The 22,432-nt window shown below is 60.5% G+C and overlaps 7 protein-coding genes across 7 annotated transcripts; 3 read left to right on the top strand and 4 right to left on the bottom strand.

Annotated features, from left to right (window-relative positions):
* Nucleotides 1-108: 108 nt before the first annotated feature.
* A1Q1_01634 (cytoplasm protein) lies at nt 109-1,259 on the top strand (the record flags this gene model as incomplete). The annotated part of the gene is made up of 3 exons (XM_014324673.1): nt 109-121; nt 179-1,186; nt 1,225-1,259. The coding sequence occupies 3 exons, from the start codon at nt 109-111 to the stop codon at nt 1,257-1,259; spliced, it is 1,056 nt and encodes a 351-aa protein (XP_014180148.1).
* A 294-nt stretch (nt 1,260-1,553) lies between these two features.
* A1Q1_01633 (AAA family ATPase) lies at nt 1,554-2,732 on the bottom strand (the record flags this gene model as incomplete). The annotated part of the gene is made up of 1 exon (XM_014324672.1): nt 1,554-2,732. One exon carries the CDS (start codon nt 2,730-2,732, stop codon nt 1,554-1,556), a length of 1,179 nt encoding a protein of 392 aa, XP_014180147.1.
* A 700-nt stretch (nt 2,733-3,432) lies between these two features.
* Nucleotides 3,433-4,851, top strand: A1Q1_01632 (uncharacterized protein; the record flags this gene model as incomplete). Its single annotated transcript, XM_014324671.1, has 1 exon — nt 3,433-4,851. The coding sequence occupies one exon, from the start codon at nt 3,433-3,435 to the stop codon at nt 4,849-4,851; it is 1,419 nt and encodes a 472-aa protein (XP_014180146.1).
* Nucleotides 4,852-5,861: 1,010 nt separating this feature from the next.
* A1Q1_01631 (uncharacterized protein) lies at nt 5,862-6,819 on the bottom strand (the record flags this gene model as incomplete). The annotated part of the gene is made up of 2 exons (XM_014324670.1): nt 5,862-6,674; nt 6,787-6,819. 2 exons carry the CDS (start codon nt 6,817-6,819, stop codon nt 5,862-5,864), a joined length of 846 nt encoding a protein of 281 aa, XP_014180145.1.
* Nucleotides 6,820-10,434: 3,615 nt separating this feature from the next.
* A1Q1_01630 (cytochrome P450) lies at nt 10,435-15,020 on the top strand (the record flags this gene model as incomplete). The annotated part of the gene is made up of 6 exons (XM_014324669.1): nt 10,435-10,944; nt 11,086-12,573; nt 12,639-13,795; nt 14,005-14,533; nt 14,641-14,938; nt 14,992-15,020. The coding sequence occupies 6 exons, from the start codon at nt 10,435-10,437 to the stop codon at nt 15,018-15,020; spliced, it is 4,011 nt and encodes a 1,336-aa protein (XP_014180144.1).
* Nucleotides 15,021-16,212: 1,192 nt separating this feature from the next.
* A1Q1_01629 (uncharacterized protein) lies at nt 16,213-18,053 on the bottom strand (the record flags this gene model as incomplete). The annotated part of the gene is made up of 3 exons (XM_014324668.1): nt 16,213-16,250; nt 16,292-17,640; nt 17,824-18,053. The coding sequence occupies 3 exons, from the start codon at nt 18,051-18,053 to the stop codon at nt 16,213-16,215; spliced, it is 1,617 nt and encodes a 538-aa protein (XP_014180143.1).
* A 734-nt stretch (nt 18,054-18,787) lies between these two features.
* A1Q1_01628 (uncharacterized protein) lies at nt 18,788-22,206 on the bottom strand (the record flags this gene model as incomplete). Its single annotated transcript, XM_014324667.1, has 5 exons — nt 18,788-20,783; nt 20,838-20,908; nt 20,961-21,460; nt 21,518-21,818; nt 21,865-22,206. The coding sequence occupies 5 exons, from the start codon at nt 22,204-22,206 to the stop codon at nt 18,788-18,790; spliced, it is 3,210 nt and encodes a 1,069-aa protein (XP_014180142.1).
* Nucleotides 22,207-22,432: the final 226 nt, after the last annotated feature.

Genomic DNA, 22,432 nt, shown 5'->3' with positions numbered 1-22,432 from the left:
CGAGCCTCCCTCCCGGCGTCTTCCCTCCCGCGTCACCTTCCCCGACGTGTCCTTCCTTCCCTTCTCATTCTCGCGCCGCTGCCTTCCCCTGCTCAAGCGTCTTTAAACATGGCCGAGTCTGGTAAGTTTGCTCGATGACGAGAATGCACTTTCGTGCCTGTGTTGACAAATTTCCAAGATTCCCCTCCCCCCCAGGCCTTGGAGGCTAGCCCCGAGGAGCTCACCCTCCGCTCCCTCGTTTCCACCAAGGAGGCTGGTATCATCATCGGAAAGGGTGGTGCCACCATTGCCAACATCCGCCAGGTCGCCAACTGCAAGGCTGGCGTCTCCAAGGTCGTCCCCGGCGTCCAGGACCGCGTCCTTTCGGTCTCTGGCGACCCCGAGGCTATTGCTGCCGCTTACGCCGAGGTTGCGCGTCTGCTTCTCGAGACGCCCCTTTCCGACTCGTCGATGCCTCCTCCCCCTGTCAACCAGTTCACGTCGATCCGCCTGTTGATCTCTCACAACCTCATGGGCACCGTTATCGGCCGTGCCGGTGTCAAGATCAAGCAGATCCAGGACATGTCCGGTGCCCGCATGGTCGCCTCCAAGGAGATGCTTCCTCAGTCGACTGAGCGCGTGGTCGAGGTTCAGGGAGCTCAGGATGCCATTAAGACTGCCATCTTTGAGATCGCCAAGTGCCTTCTCGAGGACTGGGAGCGCAACACTGGTACCGTCCAGTACCACCCTGGCGCTGCGGGTGACGCCGGTGTCCTTGCCGGTGGCCTCGGTGCCCAGGCTGTCACCGGTCCCACCGGTGGCATCCGCCGCACTTCGATGGGCGGCTTTGGTTCGGGCTCGCCTGGACCCAACTTTAACAACTCGGACCGTCGCGTCTCCCGCGGATCCATCTCGGGCGGCACGTCTGGTCAGGAGCGTCGCGTTTCCGAGTCGCAGCCCGTGCTCAACGACCCCAACCTCCGCACCCAGAACATTTCGATCCCCAGCGACATGGTTGGTTGCATCATTGGCCGCGGCGGCACCAAGATTACTGAGATCCGCCGTCTCTCTGGATCTCGCATCTCGATCGCCAAGGTCCCCCACGACGAGACTGGCGAGCGCATGTTCACCATTGTCGGCACTGCCGAGTCGACTGAGCGTGCTCTGATGCTGCTCTACTCGCAGCTCGAGTCGGAGAAGGAGCGCCGTGAGTAGTGCCCTCTTAGTTTCAAGCTAATGAACCAGGTGTCAACCAGAGCATTGACTCTGCCGATGCTTAAGCATCCTTGACCTGTGCAAACCGCTTCTCTTCGATTTATACCCTCAAACCCACACCCGTCCCAACCTCTCTCCGTAACCGAACGCCTTTGACACTTGTACCCAGCCTCTCCCTTCTCTCCTGCCACTCTTCTTTGAAGCTGGTGTCGCTCCTTGCAAAAGCTGCGGAGCCAAGTGCAGTATACGGGCACGTAAAAATGGATGTATAAGATGTCTGAAGTTTTACAGTCGTGTGACCGGTCAGAAGGCGGCAGTGATGCAATGCATGATGAAGAGTGATGTGGGTGTCTATGATTCTACGACGACTCGGACTCGACGCCGTACGGCGGCCGCGAAACGCACAGGTCCGGGATGCCCTCGAGGCTGTCGACGGCACCATGTCGGATGAAGTGTCCCTGGAGACTGGCCATGGAGACCCTCCTTCCCTGCTCACGAGCCGATTCGACCATGTCCTGCACCTGTCGTCCAAGCCTCTCGACCTCCTCCTGACTGAGCTCCTCCTCATTCATGAGCCCGCCTGATCCCTTCTCCTCGTCAATGATCTCGTTGATGTTGCGGCCGTAGAACTTGATGAAGAGCCTGTACGCCTGCTCTCCGTCTGCATCGTCGATGAGCTCATTCACGTCAATGCGTCCGGGGCGGATGAGGGCGGGGTCGAGCTTCTCGGGGTGGTTGGTCGTCATGAAGATGATGCGTTGCTCCGAGGACGTGACGCCGTCGAGCGCGTTCAGGATGCCGCTAAACGTGACGCCAGACTGGTACCCGTCGGCGCCCTGGACGACGCGCTTGGCGAATGCGGCGTCAATGTCCTCGAGCAGAATGAACGAGCGCTCTGGCACGGTGCTGAGGAGCATGTTGAGCTTGTCGTCCTGCATGCCGCGCTCGGCAATGTTGAGCGTGCAAATGTTGTAGTGCACTGCGCCCGCGAGAGCCTGGATGAAGGATGTCTTGCCACTGCCCGGCGGGCCGTGCAGGAGGTATCCGCGACGGTACGGGATGCCGCGCTCGGCGTACCACTTGTTGCGCGCGAGGAAGGCCTTGAGGTCGTCGGCAATCTTCTCCGCCTTGCCCTCTTGCAGCACGACGGAGGAGAGGGGGCGCCGCGGCTTGGGCTTGCCGAATTGCTTCCACTCAAAGCCCATCGCCGTGTAGGTGATGAGCTTGCCCTCTTTGTGTTGCTCGGCGAGCTCGCGCGCCTCGTTCAGCAAAGCCGGGAACAGCTCCCGGCTGCTGCTGAGGCCCGTGAGCGTGATCGTCTCCCACGGCGTGCCCGTCGCGAGGTCCATTGCCTTCTGCTCCCGCATGCGCTTCACTTGGAACCACTCCCCGCGGTACCGGAACCAATGCGTGCCGGGGCCGGGGACGAGGTTGAAGTCGGTCTGGATGTGGCCGTTCGCGAGGGCTTGGGTCTGCGTTTGCACCGCCAGCTCGTGTGTTGGGAGAAAGTTTTGCTTGCCCGACAGCACACCCTTCATGCCCCGTTCGGATTCGGGCAGCGAGCGCGATAGGGCGATCTGGTGCGCCATCCACTCCAGGAAATAGTTGTAGGACACGTCGCGGTTTGGGATCTCGAGCGTGATCAGCACGCGGCGCTGGCCCAGGTGTGCAGCGGTTTTGGCGCCTCTTCGGAGCGCGGCGAGGCCCGCGCCGAGGATCTGGGGTCAGCTACTGACGAGAGATTGCAGCTGAATGTAGACGCACCATGAGTCCGGCACCGGCACCAAAGTAGGGACTGTCCGTCAGCTCGCTCCGGTTGATTCAGCTTACTTGTTATTGATCAGCTCGCCGAGCTTCATCGTGCTCTTTCCATCAGGCTTGGGTGCCGGGGCAGAGGTAGCGGCGGCGGTCGCGCTTGTCGGCGTTGACGGACCGGCGGTCGGTCCTGGCGTCGTCGCCGCGGTCGTGTCGAGTGTGGTCGGCACAGCGGCCGGCGCTGGTGTCGGCGCCGGCGCCTGCGTCGCGTCCGGCTTGTTCAGCAATCCCCCAATCATTGCTGTCTAGTTGTCGAGTATGCACTTCCGACTTTATTTTGGCTCACCACAGCCAACACACACACACACGAGTTCGGCCACTTCCGCAGGCGAAATATCGTGTCACGTGCCGAGAGGCAAAAGTGGAGGTTCGTCAACCTAACCACAGCAGGGATCGCCGCTTGTCTCGACCCACTTCACGACTATGCCCTGCCCGACCGGCGACGCTGCCGGGCGTGGCGGCAGCGGAAACGACAGCGAATGGACGTGGGCGCCCGAACTCGGCGTGTACCACCACAACGCCTCGGGGATGTACGCGCTCCCCCAAGGAGATGGGTGGCGGTACCTGACCTCGGAGGAGCTCGCCGCGCACACCGGGACGAGCGGCGCAAAGAACGACAACTACGAGCCGGAAGAAGGCGAGATTGAAGACGATGTGGGCTGGGGTGCGCTCATGGACCCGGAGAAGCTGGCGCGGATCGAGTCGACCAAGAACCCAGTGTACATTGCCTCTCCCCAACGCCGAGATCCGTACGGCCGCGAAACATACTCTGACGGCACGCCTACCGCCGGCGATCCGCTCCTGGCGCACGAAGAAGGTGACGACGCGAACCATCTCCTCCGGCTCGTGGTCAAGCGCTCCCAAGTGCTCGAAGTGGGGAGTGTGGCCGTCCTCGACGCGCGCAAGGATGGCACGCAACTCGGCCGCGACCGCGGCGCCGAGGCGAGAGTGCGCATCAAGGAGATGGAGGTCAGCAAGACGCACGCGGTCGTGTTCTATCAGGCCCCGTCTGCTCCCCGTTCTCCTCGGCGCTCCTCCCGCTCGCCATCACCAACCCCCGCCCCGCCGAAAGAAGGAGACAGCGGGTGGTACGTCTCCGACCTAGGCAGCACGCTGGGGACCTACGTCGCGCACCCAGGCGAAGCGGACGCGACGCGCCTCTCGGAGCCCAAGTGCGCCTCACCCCCCTACGCCCTCAAGCACGGGGACAAGCTGACAGTGGGGCGGACGACGTTCGCAGTCCACATCCATCAGGACTGGCCGTGCGGCTCGTGCCAGCTGAGCGGCAACGCGCAAATCGACCTGGAGGAGGGTCGTTTGCGTCCTTGTCCCAAATCGGCCACTATTCCCGAGGTCAGCTCCTTTGAGCTGGACACGTTTGCGATGAGCGGCAACGGCACGCGCAAGGGCAGACAGGCCCTGAAGCGGCGCCGGGAGATGGATGCGCTCCGCGACAACTTGCTCGGCGAGGATGAGCCCGCACCCAAGATTCGGGCCGCTGCGGCGGGGTATGTGGACCGCTCGGCGGAGAGGAGGCGACTGCACCCGCCCTCGCCTCCACGACGGAGAGACGTCGAGGAGGCGCGACCAGTAGTAGCAGCGGGACCGACGGGACCGACGGGACCCTCCGAGGCCGCGCGCAAACTGCTCGCGAAACAGGGCTGGAGCGAGGGCCAAGGTCTCGGACGCACGCCGGGGCGCGCTGACCCAATCGTTCCCGTCGTCCGGGCCGAGAGGGCCGGCCTGGGCGTAAGGGGCCAGGTGGCTGATCAACCGGGGCAGGGAGGGGACTGGAGGCAGAGGGGGAGACAGAGGCGCTGGGACGAGGTTTCTGGCAAGTAAATAGCCTGTAATTATCATTTGTTGTACTTTGCCATATGGCATAAGAACTGTATCACCACGTCGTTGCCGCTGGGTATCGGGCCGATGTGCGACGTTGGAGGCCACTCGATCCTCGAGAATCAAGGTCTCCCGCTACTGTTGGCTGCACGTTTTGACCTTTTTGCACTTGTGCTTCGCGATCAGAGGGCGCCTTGGCTAGATCCAAGCTCAAGCTCTCCCACGAGCGCGCTTTAGTCTTTATCCCACTTGTGCTCGATCGAGGATGGAGGACGGTCTCGCTAGATCCAACCTTTCCCACGGGTGTCCCATTCCCTTCCAGCTTCCATGATCTGCAACAGGGCAGCGTGACTGATCGACACAGCCTTACCGCGTGTGCTTCTTGTCCTTTCTTCTAGTCGCGGAGCGACCGAAGCAAAGCACACACGCACACACTTCTGATGGAAGATCGCACGCGATCTCACCGAAGAACTCTGGAAGAACACACGCGTGACTGACCGATCAATGACGGAGAATTCCCCGTCACATCTCCTCTGAAGCTCCACGAGGCACCACAAGTCAAGAGGCACGCGGAGACAAGTTCATCGCGGAAAAACCGGTCGGCTAAGTTGACGTCAGGGCGGGACTCGGTGTGCCGAGTCGTTTCTCTCCTCGATCCCCAGAATCTCGTCCTCAGCAGCGGTTGGGCCATCCCATGCCCGCCAGCTAGCTATCAGATAATCTGCTCGGTGAACTCGTTCATGTTGTACAACATGCATGCCAGGTGATATGATACTCTACCCTGCCTCTTCGCATGCAGTGGTAAAGCCGTGGTTGTTATGAATAAGGTGTGGAGGATTGAGGATTGGAAAGCGCTGTCTTGCGAAACAGCGCCGTTTTGTGTGTTGACAGTTACTCTACTGATGACCAAAAACTAGCACCCTTTTTTAAAAGAACCCAGTCGGAGCAAAGCTCTTGTGTTGAGCTGCTGCTCCGTTTTAATGACAAGAATTGGCGAAAGCTCACGTCCGCGCTTAGGCCTCGTAGTCGTCCTTCTTGGTCTCGTCGGCCTTGAGGGCGTCGAGCATGCGCTTGACGCGCTCGTAGACGGTGAACACGATGGCCTGACCGGGGGCGACACGCATGACACGGGGCGTGATACCCTTGTAGAACGCAGAGACACCCTCGTTCTTGAACATGTCACCGGCAACCTTCATGAAGCGGCCAAAGGCAGTCTCGCCAGGGACCTTGGAGGCCTTCTGGATACGGGTCTTGATCGTGTCAATAGGGGCGTTCGAGAAGGGACCCATGGCACCGGAGACGAGACCGAGGACAAGGGTCTGGTACGAAGGGAGACCAGAGTCCTTGTACTGGGGCTGGAACTGGGTGGCCCACTTCTTGAAGTACTGGTAGGCGGTGAAGTTGACACCCTGGTTGGTGGCCTGACGGAGGGCAGTCAGGGCGACACCACGGTAGAGGGTCGAGAAGCCCTCCTCGCGGACAATCGTGTAGAGGGCGTGGGCGGCGTTGCGGTAGCGGGGGACGTCGGTGGGGTCGGCGAGCGAGTGGTGCTGGGCCTGGAGACGGATCTTGACGACCTCCATGGGGTTCACGACGAGGACGGCCTCAGTGGCACCGGCACCGAGACCGGCAATGAAGATGGACGAGCCGGTAAGCTTGCCAGTCTCGTCGGCGAGCCACGACTTGTAGACCTCGAACGAGGCGAAACGGATAGCCATCTTGGGGACGATACCGGTGACGACGGCACCGAGACCCTTGTAGAGACCGAGAGGGGTCTCACGGGCGACAATCTGCTTTCCGGTAGCGAGGAAAGCAAGGGGCTTGGCCTGTAGAGGTGGTCAGCGGCTGTTCGGTCTGGTTACGCGGCAAGCGATGGAGTCGCTCAGCTTGGTCATGCGACCTGTTGGAGCGGTCCATCGCTTTCGCTGGGAAACTCACGCCCGAGGCCTTGTTCGACTTGGCGAGCTGCATGCGGACCTTGATCGTGTCGAGGGGGTGACTGGGGAGTTAGTTTTGCTCTGGTTGCTGGCTGACTCACCAGACGAGAGCCTCAGCGAGACCGGCCGTTCCACCGGCGATCAGGTGGGTGGAAAGGGGGACCTTCTGCTTGGTGTCCTTGGACATTGTGATTGATTTGTGTGGCGGGGGAGGGTGAGGTTGAGTGGGGAGGGTGAAGTGTGTGTGTGTGTGTGCCGGCTGTTGCTGGGCGGTGGTCGTTGGGTTGAGCGGTGAGTAGAGAGAAAGGCAAGAGAGGTAAAGAGAAGAAGTCCAGGAAGGGGGATCTCGGTTGGACTTTAAGAGAGGTGTGAGCTGGTGGTGGTGGTGGTGGTGCCGGGGCCGGACTAGCGGCCAGCGAGAGTGGTGATTAGCAGCGGTATAGAGAATGCAGCAGTGACGCTAGTTAGCCGGGTCAGTGAGTGTCCTAATACCCGGGGCTTTTGGGCTTTTCCACCGATACCACCGTATGCGACCCATTTTGTCCGTCGGCTCTAGTCGGAAAAAACACCCCACCACGAGGATCCCACCAACTGACATCGTCCCCATCCCCCCTTCCCCCCCTCCCCCAGGGTGCCCCGCCATCGCCCGCTGACCCGCTCCGCTCACGACGGTGCCGTCGAAACGCAGCACACTATGCCGACGGCCGACGGACCCCCTTGCTCCAGACACCCCTGCCGTATGGGATGGCGGATGAGAGATTGTCTGCGAGTCTGCGCCCGCTGCTGCCGCTCACCCGCACCTGCGCACCTGCCACGCCGCTTGCGACGCAGCGACGCAGCGACTTGGCCTTCCTCTGCACCCGGCGATTGGTGCACGCTGGGTCCTGGTATGCATGCACTCATCCGCGTTCCTCAGCACGCACCCACTCGTCTCGCCTGACCAACTTTTTGCAGAGGGCAGCCGCGCATAACACCTTGATTCAGCCGACATTGAGCCGACCACGTGCCGTGACGACGATGCATTTGCCGCGTATACTGCCGCTAGTGCCGCTCCAAGCCGCCGCAATACTTCCGAATTGCGTCTGGTCAGAGATATGGCGTGCCGGCCGACGACCCGGCTGCTGCCCTTATCTACGTTCCGCCGCCCGCCCGCTCACCCCTTCCATGGTCGCGCGACTTTTCCTTCCGAGTCGGAAGTCGCGACGCGTTCAACGGACAGCACGCGACGCGCCCCTCAGGTCTTTGCTCACGGCCGAATATGCCTCGATCGACGTGGCCGGCGTCGTGGAGCGGCTTCGCACCGCCAGCGGCGATCCTTACTGACGGCGGCGGCGGTCCGTCCCCTGACACACGACAGGACCGAATCTCCGCCCCATCGCCAAGTCGCGGCGCAACATGCAACATGCCACATGCCAACAGGTACTGTGCGCCCGTCTTCCGTCCTCAACTGTACGCCGTTCAATGGCCCAGCATTGCCCGTGGTCAAGGCCGTCTTTCTGTCGATCACATGCCGCAATCGTCAGATCCGGCATGTTGGGCCACCGGCTGCACTAGCCATGCAATGGCCAACAGTCAGCGGGCACCACTAGCCCTGGTGTGACCACCAGCCATGGGCCGCCGGCACGCCGGTGTGCGCCGCGCCGATACCGCCGGCTTTGGTCGGGCACCACTGAACTTCTTGCCGCAGCTATCCGCCGGTTCGTCGATCCAAAAGTCTTCTGAAACCGGCAAGAAGCCGGGTACTACGTCATGGTGCAATACCACCCGGCTTCCATGCCACCGTCCGGTTATGGACGCGTCGAGAGAGGAGACGCCCGCTAACTCCAAATGCCGGGATCGTGCCGCCGGCCAAGGTCGGCCGGTCAGGTTCTGAAATTTCGAGAGAGACGTGCGTGCTTGCTCCTGGTCAGTGCTCTCACTGGAATTCTGGCTTTTGACTGCCTTGGATTGTCTTGATCGTTCTTGAAACACACTATCTCACTAACGGCTCGGCGGCGGGTTTCTTCGTTGGAGAACGCGGGCTCGCACTCGCGACGCTGACACTGGGATCGTTCGCAAGCGGCGCGTAAGCGGTCTTCTCGAACCGCTATGTCTATCACGATTTTCACAAACAATGCGAAGTAGTGGAGTTGTGAGAGTTGAGGCCGTCAATGGGTGGAAAGCGTGTGGGTGCGCTAGAGAGAATAGTGAGTATCGACAGAAGCCATGGCGACGTCCACTAGCTGACAATCAGAGATCACCTTGCGACACACAACGAAAGCCCACAACGCCTTCACGGCAGCTGAACATCCACTCGCCTAACGCGTCCGAGCACTGAGTCAGTCAGGCAGTTACCGGGATTGAGGTGACGACTGGTCAGGCTTCGTGTATTACCTCACCTCGTGACGCTCTTCCTCGTGCTGCCACTGCCCAGTCACCTGTCTGAGTGGTCGAGGCGAACTCACTAACGCGTGACGCGTCTTAGCAAGACAAGGGGACGGTTCCAAGTGTGGGTGACTCGAAGTCGCATCATCACCTCGCGCAGTATCCTCGTGCTGTGCCTCCACGGGCTGAGGTGATGTCCAGGAAGCATCTGCAGGTTGCCGCGTTATTGCGCGGGAACCAGAAGAATCCCGAAAGTGTTGGCTCTTGGAAAATCGGCGGTGCACGAGGCGCAGCACTGGCTCAGTCAATCTCACGCCGTGTACACGTTGGGTTACCATACTTCTGAACACGACAGATCGTTACTGATCTCATATCTACGATTCAGAGACGACACTGGAGCTAGATTGTCTGTAGCCGAGGAGATCGGCCTCGGCCACTCTGGTTGTACGGTCTCCGAGAAGTAGACCAGCGCCGAGGCTGCTCAGCGGCGATCCCCCATCTTGTCCTTCCGGGGAAAGATCGGAAACTGCAAGCGAGGGGGGTCAACTCTGGTCCGCCCTCGGCCACGCAACGTGGTGCGGTCGCCGGATCCCAGCGTCCATGCATCGCCCACTACTCCCACTCTGACTTTAATGCGGGGCAGAGTGCGGGACAGCATCAACAAAAACATCACTAGCGTGGTGCTATCAGATAGACGCAGGGACAGCGGTACGATAGCTTGCTGGAACGCCGATTTGTCAAGATCGCTAGTAAGCGATGGCCGGCGGCATACCCGATCGCAAGGGCTGCCCTCACCGTGCATGCCAGTGGTCACCTAAGGTGCTTTAGGTGACCACGGGGCAAGCCCTTCAGGCATCTTCAGGCGCCCCGCCCTTGAGACTTCTAGGTCCGCTATGTATGAGACCCAATGAAATCGCCGCGATGACGTTAAGGTTTCCTCTCCCCGTGTGTCCACCGAGCAAGTCTCCCCTGTCTTTTGATGGTCCTTTGGACTTGACTACGGATGAGGTGGCCGCTGGGATGCTCGCTAGGATGGCCTACGGGCTGCGTGCGAGCTGGCCCACGGGCGCTGGGCACGCTTGCGTTTGCTCTGACAGGGTGCGACTACTTCGCATCAACAAAGGACAAGGCACGTGAAATGAGCGTCGGCCAAGCATTACGAGGATCCGAACAGGCGGTTTTCATGACGTCGCAGGCGATACCAATGAAAATGCAGAAGGCTACATATAAATGGAGTGGCTTGAGAGTCTTGCCCACGTTGGATCTCTAGACAGCGACATACACCATGTCCGACCCCCACAACGACAAGAACGACCAGAACGGCGGCGGCGAGGTCGCCAAGACGGCGGAGGGCACGACGCCCATCCCCCAGCCCAAGGAGACCATCTTCCTCGGCAACCTGCTCGACCTCGACCTGAACGACAAGATGGGCTCGCTGTGCCGGCTTGCGGCGTTGTACGGCGAGATCTACCAGCTCAAGCTCAAGGAGTATGTCGTCTTCCTCTCGTCGCAGCGCCTCGTGCACTACATCTGCAACGAGCAGAAGTACCACAAGTTCATCTCGCAGCCGCTCAAAGAGGTGCGCGCGTTTGCCGGCGATGGTCTCTTCACGAGCTACACCGGCGAGCACAACTGGGAGCTTGCCCACCGCATTCTAGTCCCCGCATTCAGCCCTGTCGCCATCCGCAAGATGCAGCCGATGATGTGCGACGTCATCACCCAGATGCTCATGTTCTGGGAGCACCACGCTGGCCAGCCCTTCGAGGCCGCCGACCAGTACACCCGTCTCACCTTTGTGAGTACTGCACAGTAGGTTAAAGCTGACAAGCAGGACACCATCGGTCTCTGCGCGTTCCGATACCGGTTCAACTCGTTCCACACGGAAAAGGTGCACCCCTTCATCGACATCATGGTCAAGCTGCTGTCTGAGGCGCAGAACCGCTCGTCTCGCCCGGACCTGATCCAGGCGATCATGCTCGGCAGCGAGCGCGAGTACCGCGAGGACACGAAGGAGCTGTGGCGCCAGTGTGACGAGATTGTGGCCGAACGTCGCCGTCACCCGGACCCCGAGGCTCACGACTTGCTCAACAATATGATCCTCGACAAGGACCCGAAGACGGGCGAGCACCTGTCCGACGAAAACATTCGCTTCCAGATGGTCACCTTCCTGATCGCGGGACACGAGACGACCTCGGGCCTGCTCTCCTTTGCGACGTACTACATGCTCAAGCACCCCAACATCTTCCAGAAGGCGCGCGAGGAGGCGGACCGCGTCATTGCCGAGGCGGGCGGCAACCTCCTCAAGATCAACCCCTCGCACCTGACCTACATCGAGGCTTTGCTCAAAGAGAGTCTGCGTCTCCAGCCGACCGCGCCGGCTTGGGCGGTCACCCCCGTTTCCGAGGAGGGCGACATTCTCCCCGGCGGCTTCAAGGTCAACTACGGCCAGTCCATCGCCGTGCTCCTGCCCGCGCTCGGACGCGACCCGGATGCCTGGGGACCCGACGCGGACGAGTTCAATCCCGAGCGCTGGCTTGACGGGCGCGAGATCAAGGAGGACGCGTGGAAGCCGTTCGGCAACGGTGCGCGCGCGTGTATCGGCCGTATCTTTGCGATGCAGGAGGCCATTCTCGCTGTTGCGCTCATCGTGAACCGTTTCGACCTCACGATGGCCGACCCCGAGTACGACCTCGCCATCAAGCAGACGCTCACGATCAAGCCCAAGGACTTCAACATCATCGCGCACCCCCGCAAGAACAAGAACCAGTCGCTCCTCTCCGAGCTCCTCGCCGGCGGCACCGCGAGCACCAAGAATGACAAGGTCGACACGGCTTCGCACCAGCAGTCCTCCGCTGCCGTGGCCAAGAACGGCGAGAAGATGTATGTCTACTACGGCTCGAACTCGGGTTCGTGCGAGGGCCTCGCGCGCGAGGTCGCCGCCGAGGCCAAGGCCAAGGGCTTTGACGTCACGCTTGGCGAGCTCGATACGGCGTGCACGAGCGGCAAGCTGCCGACCGACGGCCCCGTCGTCATCGTAACGGCGTCGTACGAGGGCCAGCCGACCGACAACGCGCGCATCTTTGTCGAGGCGCTCAAGAACCTCCCCGACGGCTCCGAGAAGGGCGTCAAGTACTGCGTCATGGGTGCCGGCCACCACGACTGGGCGGCGACGTTCCACCGCATCCCCAAGTTTATTGACGAGCGCATCGCGCAGCTCGGCGGAGAGCGCTTCATGCCCCTCTCGCTCGGCGATGCCGGTGGCGACATTCTCGAGGACTTTGAGGACTTCAAGGAGAAGCTCTGGGACCACTTCAAGGGCTCGAACCCCACGCCGAGGGGTGGTGTCAAGGTCGAGGCGCCCGAGGAGGACATCAAGGGTGGCGCTCCCCTAAGCCCCGAGATGAAGATGAAGATTCTCCGGCCAGTCTGAACCCGACCGGCGACCACTTCTCGACGGGCATCTCGAGCGTGGGCGAGATTGTCTCGCAGAGCATCCTCACCGAGGCGACGCCCAACTGTCCTCAGACCAACTATGTCACGATCAAGCTGCCCGAGGGCCTGCAGTACCGCGCGGGCGACTACCTCGCTGTCCTGCCCAAGAACCCAGAGCCCACCGTCGAGCGCGCACTCAAGCTCTTCAACCTGGACCCGAACGACAACATTGTGCTGAACATGCCGACGTCGTCGCTCCCTAGCGGCGTGCCCATCCGCATCGGCGACCTGCTGTCGTCGTATGTCGAGCTCGGTCTTCCCGTGTCGAAGCGTGTGCTCCCCAAGCTTGAGCAGTTCTGCGCCGACCCGCTCGACAAGCAGCGCATCAAGGCGCTCGAGGACAACTACACGCAGGCGGTCACCGAGCCGCGTCTCGCGCTCGCCGACCTGCTCGAGCAGATCCCGGGCTGCAAGCCGCCATTCGGTTTCTTCCTCTCGACCCTGCCCAAGATGAAGATCCGCCAGTACTCCATCTCGTCAACGCCGCTGAAGAACCCCGAGGAAGTCTCGCTTACTTTCACTGTGCACACCACCCCGAGCAAGACGGGCAAGGGCTCGTACCTCGGCGTCGCGAGCAACTACATTGCCTTCCTGGAGCCGGGAGACTGCCTGAACTGCACCGTCAAGTCGTCGCAGGAGTTCCACCCGCCGGTCGACCCCGCCGTCCCCATTGTCATGTTCGCGGCTGGATCGGGCATCGCCCCGTTCCGCGGCTTCATCGAGGAGCGCGCGTTGCAGAAGGCGGCTGGACGCGAGGTGGGCAAGACCGTGCTCTACTTTGGCGTGCGGACACCGAACGAGATCTACCACAAGGACATGCTCGCCGAGTGGGTCGAGAGCGGCGCGCTCGACTTCCGGCCCGTCCTCTCGCGCTCGGACGCGACCGAAATCCCGGGCTTCCCGAAGGACAAGGTCCACACCGTTCCTGGGTGCAAGTATGTGCAGGACCGCGTCGCTAAGGAGAGCGACGACATTGTCAAGCTCTTTGATGACGGCGCCCAGTTCTATACTTGCGGAAGCGGAGCGCGCCTCGGCTCCGGCCTCAAGAAGGTCCTTCTTGACATTATCAAGGAGCAGCCGCGCTGCGCGGGCAAGGACCCGCAGCAGATCCTCGACAAGCTCGCAAAGGACAGGTACAGGACTGACGTTTTCCTGTAAATAGGCTTAACACATGGACTCAATGGTTAGATAGAATATAGTATAAACTGGATGCATAGTGTAAACCCTTCTTGCGTCTCCGAGGCTGGCGACGTCGGTACGGCTGCCTGCGATCCATTCCTATCGCCACCCAACGGCCGGGGCTCCAGGGCCGCGCTCTGTCGCTTTGTCACCGCAGCCACGCTCAGGCTTGACGCCGTGGGAGACTAACCCCTGGCCGGGGCTCGACCAACCACAAGCTGAGCATTCCAGACCGACGATTTCTACGCGCTGTCGCCCGACCGACCTCCGCCGACCCAAGCACCGGATCATGCATCACCTCGACTTGGGCTCGACTACTTCTTGCCACCTCTTCCTCCATCTCCATCGTTGATTATTCTCCAACTCGTCTACTCACACCCGGTCTGCGCCCTTCATCTAGACGTGTAGACACTACAAGTGACTGCCACCGACCTCACGCCACTACTGCTACCATGTCGTTCCCCGTCCTCCGCAACTCTGCGCTGCTCGCGCGCAGCATGCCCCGCGCGATGCCCATGGGCGTGCGCTTCCGCTCGACTGCACCTGTCCGTGCCGCGGTCAGCTCGACGACGCCGTCCATGACCACCCCGCCGGCATTCCTCGGCGACGCCAACGCCGCCGCCGGCCCCAGCACCGGCATCAAGCTCGAGGCGTCGCCGCCCCCGCCGCGCCCGAGGCGCAAGATTGCGAGCAAGAAGGCTCCCCTGACCATGGTGAGTGTGGAAGTGGAGCGGTGCGGCGGATCATAGTTGCGGTGTTCAGCACCCGCGTGACGCTCGTCCTTCTGCTGTCAGACCCCGCGGCGCTCAGCTAACCGCAGACGCCGGAAGCCATCAAGCGCCTCGAGGCGCTGCAGGCGAACCCAGCCGAGCCCAAGTTCCTGCGCATCGGCGTCAAGACGCGCGGCTGCGCCGGCATGGCGTACCACCTCGACTACGTCCCGCAGCCGGGCAAGTTTGACGAGGTCGTGGAGCAGGACGGTGTGCGCGTGCTCGTCGACTCGAAGGCGCTATTCTCCATCATCGGCTCCCGCATGGACTGGCGGGATACCAAGCTCAGCGCGGGATTCGTGTTTGACAACCCGAACATTGTCGACACGTGCGGGTGTGGCGAGAGCTGTGAGTATAGCTAGGTAAACAGGGAGGTGAGCTGACAGACAGTCAACATCAAGTTCTGAGCGAAAGGAGCATCGTGTATTAGATTCGGCATAGAGAACAGCATTTATGTAACAGTAGCGCATTGGCAGGAAAGCCAGAGGACGAGCGACTTCGCTCGGATCGATGGAACGGGCTGAGTACTGACTCTGGGCCAGGGAACTGCGACCCGGAAACGGAGAGGGGAGACGGCCTGCAAGCAGATTCCTGATCTGAGTTGGGCTAGTTCCTTAGCAGCAGGAAGAGCGAGAGTGCGCCGAGCTCGCGTGAGTTGCGTGTGAGCAGTCAAGAGTTCGTTCTGTGCATCTGGCAACCTTGGATCGCTTGAGCTTTTACCTGTCCCTGTAATGGCGCATGCAGCGTGGGACAGTCGGAATGCAGCCCGTAGCGCCGACGCTCAGCCTGCGAGCGTAGCCGTGAAGTCTCGTGAGGCCGACAGAGTCTTGATAGATAAGATGTGGTCGGTATGTCGGTACATCGGAATCAAGGTCCCAGGTCAGGCCCGGACAGGCCCGGACCGGCCGTTACAACCGTATCACGCGTCTCACCTGGTCATCAGCTGCCCATTGAGCAGATCACCGAGTCGTCTTCTCTGAGAAGAGGGGTCCCCACAGAGATAAACTGAGGGGAAAGACTCTCCGGACTCTCCGATCCACGGCCATCCTGCCCCGGCTCAAGTGAATGAAGTGAACTCGAGAGTGCGGCGCGGCGACCCGCCCAGCACCACGGAGCAGCGATCGCCGCGAACAAGGTCGGCGGTGAAGCCCGCTAGACATATCGGGGAAACCGACCTGGACGGAACTGCGTCTACGTAGCGGGGGTTCGATTCCGCCCCCGCATCTCCTCCTCGCCCCCTTGCTTCCCCAGTCCTCCCTGGGTGGCGCACGGCGGGCCGCTGATCGACCGGGAGGCCGGGGGGCCGCTGTGGCTGTGCCGTGCATACATAACTGCACTGTCTTTGGCGCGCGAAAGAAACGATGGGAGACATGGCCACGAGACTTGATCGTGTGACTGCCGTTTCTGCTGAACGGGACGCCACTGGGAGTCCGTCCGGCGCTCAGTTCTCCTTGGCTGCTGCTGTGAAAGAGCTCCGACACCCTGCTTGCAGTCTTGGCGCTCCATCTAAGCCCCCCACACGCGAGGTCTCTTGCCCACTCCCACTTGTCCATTTACTGTACCCTGCACTTTCTCTCAAGTCCCTTATCAACTGCATATATTCTATATGTTGAATTCTAGATTTATCGCATCGTGACGACCTCCTCGGCGGACGTGGGGTCTGATCGTCAGTTATTACAGTCCAAGCTAGAGTTAACTCACGGATAGCGACCGTGTCGTCAAAGTCCTGCTTCTTGGCACCCATCTTGATCGCGACAGCGAATCCCTGGAGCATCTCGTCGCTTCCCTCGCCGATGAGGTGGAGGCCGACGACCTTCTCGTCCTTGCCCTGGCAGATCATCTTGTAGCTGGTGGGCTGCTTGGCGTCCTCCTCCAGCATGGCGTTGGACATGGCGCGGAACGACGTCTTGTACACCTTGATGTCGTCGTCGCCGTACTTCTTGCGCGCGTCTGGCTCGCTGAGGCCGACAGAGCCGATGGGCGGGTGCGAGAAGACGACGGAGGGAATGTTGTCATAGTCGAGCTTGTCGTTCTTGTACTGCGCGGGGCCGAAGAGACGGTTCGACAGGCGGCGGCCGGCCGCGATCGCCACGGGCGTCAGGAGAGCCTTGCCCGCCACGTCGCCCAGGGCGTAGACGTCCGGAACATTCGTCTCCTGGTACTCGTTGACGGGGATGTCGTTCTTCTTGTTGACCTCGACGCCGGCGTTCTGGAGTCCAAGGCCCTCGACGTTCGAGTGGCGGCCAATGGCCCAGATGAGGCAGTCGACCTCAATGTCGATGTTCTTGCCGGTGAGGCGGAGGCCGGTGGCCGTCTTCTCAACCTTCTCGACACCCGAGTTCTTGTGCACGCGCATGCCAGTGTGCTCCATCCAGGGAACGAGAACGTCACTGAGCATCGGGTCGAACGTACGGAGAACGTGCTCGGTACGAATGAGCAGGTGCGTCTCCGTGTTGAGCGAGTTGAAGACACCGGCAAGCTCGACGGCAATGTAGCCGGCACCGACGACGGCGACGCGCTTGGGCTGCTCCTCGAGCTCGAAGAAACCGTCAGAGGTGATACCGTACTGGGCACCAGGGACCTGCTCCTCGGTGGGAACGGTGGGGACGCCGCCGACAGCAATGACAATCTTCTTGGCCTTGACCTGGTACTTGGAGCCGTCCTCCTTGGTGATCTCGAGGGTGTGGGGATCGACAAACGAGGCGTGGCCCTCGTGGTAGTCGACGCCGTCCTTGGCAAGGTTGCGGTCGTAGATGCCGTTCAGGCGCTTGATGTACGCGTCGCGCTTCTCCTTCAGGTACGGCCAGTTGAAGTTGTCCGCAATCTTCTTGTCCTCGGCCTCGGTACCGAAGCCGTAAGACGAGGCGTGGCGGATGCCCTCGGCGACCTCGGCAGTGTACCACATGACCTTCTTGGGAACACAGCCGACGTTGACGCAAGTACCGCCGAGACGGTGCGAGCCCTCGACGAGACCAGCCTTGGCGCCGTAGGAGGCAGCACGACGGGCAGTAGCGAGACCGCCAGAGCCGCCGCCAATGACAAAGATGTCACTGCGATTGTTAGTCACTTTCTCATATGGAGCGTGCCAGGCAAGGGAGGCAGGGTGGACTGCGTATGACCGCCCAGATCCAAACCGTCAACATCGCTATCGGCTTGATAACGTCCTGGTAAAGCCCACTTCCTTCACATCTGTAACAGCATCGAGCACGCTGCCGTCGCATCAGAGTACTCACTACTCGCCGACTTCCTCAGCCTTCTGGATGGGGAGAGGGGGCATGTTGATTCTGCTAGTGGATGAGAAGTAACGCTGGGGAGGGATGGCCCGGGCAAGACGAGCTGGGCGGGCAAAGGACGAGTTGCGGGTGTTGGGGATGAGACCGGTAGTGGTGGAGACCGAGCGCTTGAGCTGTTGGACGGTGGAGTTACGCGCAAGCGCGGTAAAGTGGTGTGTGGTAGTGAGCATGCAGCGATGGGCTACGTTGCGAAAACAAGATGTCTCTTTATAGGAAGGTCGCTCTGGCTGCCGATGAGCGCATGAGATGCAATCGAAGGCCAGGACCAGGCTCCATGCTGCGCGTGCTCCGCATCCCAGCCAGCCTGCGCCCTTTCCCCGGCTGTGATGACTGATCCTGGATCTTCCAGTCACCGACTTTGGTCAGCCAACCTCCCAAATTTTGGTTCCGCCCATGACGACATTCCGAACATCTCAATGCTCAGCGGTGTCTGCCCGGACCTCGGCGTTTGCTCCTGCACTTGGCGCCAGCGCTGCCTTGGTCATCGCCGTCGGCCGCGTCTTCGACGGCACTTGTGCGCATTCACCCGACACTGAGGCTCTATCGCGATTAAACACCATAATGCATGGAGGAGGTAAAAAGTAAAGGAGAGGGTTTGTACAATGAAACGACTATGACAAGGGTATGTACCTCGCATGGTGGACGAGAGAGACAAAAAGAGTAAAAATATAGTAGTAATGCGAGGATGAATGAGTGAAGTGAAATGTCTGGAGTAATGAAATGGAACCTTCTTTCGTTTTTGTCTTTCCTTGCTGCTGCCGTGTTGTAATCTTGCAATAGTATAGTGGATAGAAATGTGTGTGGGGTCTGGTATGTTGTAGGTGATAGTGGTGGGGGTGGTAGGGTGATGCGGGTCTGTAGTCGGACAAGAGGATAAAGGTAGTAGAAGAGATGGCGCGTCTTCTTAAGCCTTCTCAGTGTTGAGCTCCAAACCCCACACGATGGGCGGGGTAGGCTGTAACTCGATGCGCGGCACGGAGCTGGCGCTTGCGGCGCTCAACGTACTGTCAGAGGTGGCTCCAGGGCTGCCGGGAGCAGTCGTGGGAGCCGTGGCGGGAGCCTTCGGGTTGCGCTCGGAGACGGTACGCTCCATTTGCGTACGGCCCTTGGGCTTGGAGAAGAAGTTGAACTCGCTTCCCGACCGAACGATACGCTTACCGCCGGGGCTGAAGGCAGAGACAATAGAGCTCCGCTTCGAGGCAGGGTCGGCGCGTAATGACCCTCCGCGCTTCAGGCGAGGGGTCTCGACAGACGTAGTGGAGGGAGAAGCCACAAGGGACGCAGTGGCAGCGTTTGAGGACGGCGGAAGCGCAGCAGTTGTGGTGATCGGGAGAGGCGCAGCGAGCGTCGGCGGTGATGAGGGGATGACCAGGCCGGCGACCGGAGCGACTCCACGAATGGAGCCGACAGGGGAGGGTGACGAGGAAGGGGATTGGGAGTGGGTGGCAGAAGGGGCTGCGGAGTGGGTGGCTGAAGGAGTGGCCGATGGCATGGCCGAGTGGACCGTGGGTGGCGAGCGAGCAGACAATCGGGACGGGTCGTGGCCAGTACGCTTTGATGGCGGGAACGCCTTGATGCGACCAAAGACTCGTTTCGTGTTCTCGACACCTCGAGCAGCGAACAGCGGCGACCTAGTCTTGCCGCCAGGGCTGCGCTCCAGATCCTGGTCAGTCTCAGACTCGGAGGTCGTAACGCTCTTGCGCAGACCTGAGCGTACGCTCATGGAAGGAGTGCGCAAACCACCAGTACGCGATGACGGCCGCCGACCGAGGACCGAGCCAAGACCACGGGCAAAGCGAGAGTAGGTCTGGCCAGCAGCGTTCGCGCCGTTGACAGCTTCCGGAATCTTGCGGCTGTCTAGCTGCTCCCAGTCCTCATCACCAAGCTGAGCGAACGTGCCGCCTAAGTCAACAGACAGACGTTGATTGACACGGTCGATCGAAGGGAGGTGGCGGTGACGCCGGATGAGGAGGTTCGGGCTGCCTTGATGAGGCGAAGGAACGGAAATGACGTCCGACACTGAGAGGCCGCTCGAGGGAGGACCGGAAGGCAGGCGCACGTTGAGGTACTGATCCTGACTGATCGTAATGTCGCCAGGCTGCACAGTGGACTGCTCGGGAGCAGGGGTAGTGCGAATACCCAGAGCGTCGATAGGCGGAAGCTTGATGGAAGGAGCGTCGGGAGAAGCATCCTTCGACGAAGTTGAAGCCACACGTGCGACAGGGGGCGCGGGCGCAGGTGGAGGTGTTGTGACAGTTGTCACAGACAGAGGCGCATCCTCGTGCACGGTCTCCATGGCTGTGACAGGTGACTCGACCATGGGCTGCGCGGGTTCTTCAGGAATGACAGGGGCAGAAGGCGAGCTCTCCACTGGAATGTCGACCTGCTGGACAAGTGGTTGCTGAGGGGGTTGAGGAGTCGTCTCAATCTCAGCAGACACAGGCTCTTCAATGGGAACTGGTTCGGGAGAGTCACGGATGCTGGCTGTTGCGTTGCTAACCGGCTGGGGTTCGGAATCAGTGGCTGAGTGACTTCTCGGCACGGCCACCTGCTCCTCGGCGTCGACAGGCTCGTCCTCGCTTTCGTCCTCGGAGAGGGCGAACTCGCTGTCCTCAGCAATGTCGGAGACGTCGTCTTCCAGCTCGTAGTCCTGGCACGTCCAGTCGAACGACTCCAGTTCCTTTGCAAACTCGGCTTGCACACGAGCGTAGACCTCGTCGCTATTGAGTGGGCTCTGTTCGCGGTCGGAGTCTCTGCCGTAGTCGTGTCCAGTCATGTCCACCGTCGGTGTCTCCTCAAGACACAGACGGGGGAAGAACTGCGTATTGTACTCGGCGACAGGGTTGATTTCAAGCTGGAAAGGATCCTGATAGTCACCTTTGTCGACTGTAGCCCAGTCACTGAGGGTGAGAGTCAGCTGTGAAAGTAGACTCTCAAAGAGGGGGAACACTTACACGTTGGTGAAGTACGGATGCACTTTCACACTAGGTTCTGTCAGACGGAACATTGGTTCCTTTTGCAGGAGCTGTCAGGGTCAGTGCGGTTGTTCACGCATGCTCAAGATAATCGCAACTCACGCCGTCGATAAAGTCGTAGGTGGTGCTGTCGATGCGGTAGCGCTCTTTCAAGTAGCTCCTCGGCTTGGTCTCACCGCGGTACATGGCGTCCCATCGGGAGTTGATGACACGCTCGTACAGCTCAGCGTTGCTCTCATCGTCGTGGCCACGGAAGGGCACGCGACCCGTCAGGCACTCGCACACGATGCACCCCAAGGCCCACCAGTCGATGGCGTAGGTGTAGTGGTTGCGCTTGATCACTTCGGGTGCGAGATACTCTTGCGTTCCAACGAATGAGTAAGCACGATCCCAGGTTAGCTCGCCATTGCGGTACGAGCCGAAGCCCTTGCCCGCGTACACTGGCGGAATGCCCTTCCCCTCGATGTAATCGGCAGGAAGCTTGACCGGTATGGGGTCGCCACGATATCCGAAGCTCTTCGACAGTCCAAAATCGGCGAGCACAGCATGGCCATGCCAGTTGAGGAGAATGTTTTCGGGCTTGAGATCGCGAACGAGAATGCCTTCTCGATGACTGGGATTAGCGTTGAAACCCGTAACAACTCACAGTGCTTCAAGACCTGCGACGATATCACAGGTATAGAATCGCGTTCGCAAGGGCCCAAGGATGCCGTGGATCTCCATTTGTGTCGCGAGGTCTCCTCCGGGGTAGAACTCCATCACGAGGTAGAAGTTCTCCTTGTCACTGAAGGAGTAATATAACCGGGACACGAACGGGTTGCGGCGGTCGGCTGCAAAGTGCTTGAGGATCTGCTGCTCCGCGAGTGTGTGGTCGAGTTCGTCGTTTGCCAGCACTGCTCGCTTGGAGATGGCCTTCATCGCGTGCACGCGAGTCGTACCCGCATGCTTGACAAGAAGCACCTGCGAATTGTCAGTCTCCGTTGTCTTCTCTCCATAGACGACGTACCCTTCCTGCGCAGCCCTTTCCGAGAACACGGATCAGCTCAAAGTCATTCAGCTTCGGAAGCTTCCTGACGTGGTCGGATCTGTAGCTATCGTCGCAGCTATCCCGCGAGACGTCGGGAGAAGGAATACCCGCACTGCGCATCATGCTCAGGTGCTTGGCAGCCTTGCCGGCGTTGGCAGCGGTCTGAGAGAGGGATGATGTGGACGACATATTCTTAGGGGCCGCCGAAGACGATGTCTCTGTTGTCCGACCCGCACCCGCTGTAACAGTCGCGAGATCCTCCCTTGGCGGTGTCGGTGGCGGAGAGGCAGGCAATGGGATTTTGTACGGTACCGAGACCATGTCTGGCTGCGCCGCAAGTCCTGGAAAGATGACAAGAAGGAGCAATGGCAATGGGCTGCAGTGCTTTGTCCGGGGTTAGGGCAACGAGAGGGAAGGAAGGGCGTCCAAAGCGTCTGAGCGTTGCTCAGAAAAACCTCGACTGTTGACACTTAGGCGAATGGACACCGTGATGTTGAAGCTGGGGATCTCGAGCAAGCTCTGTGCGCTTCCTTCTTTTCGGAGACTG

Source organism: Trichosporon asahii, assembly GCF_000293215.1.
Source record: "Trichosporon asahii var. asahii CBS 2479 unplaced genomic scaffold scaffold00050, whole genome shotgun sequence".
Classification (NCBI taxonomy): Eukaryota; Fungi; Basidiomycota; class Tremellomycetes; order Trichosporonales; family Trichosporonaceae; genus Trichosporon; species Trichosporon asahii.
This window is presented reverse-complemented; position numbering and strand designations above follow the sequence as displayed.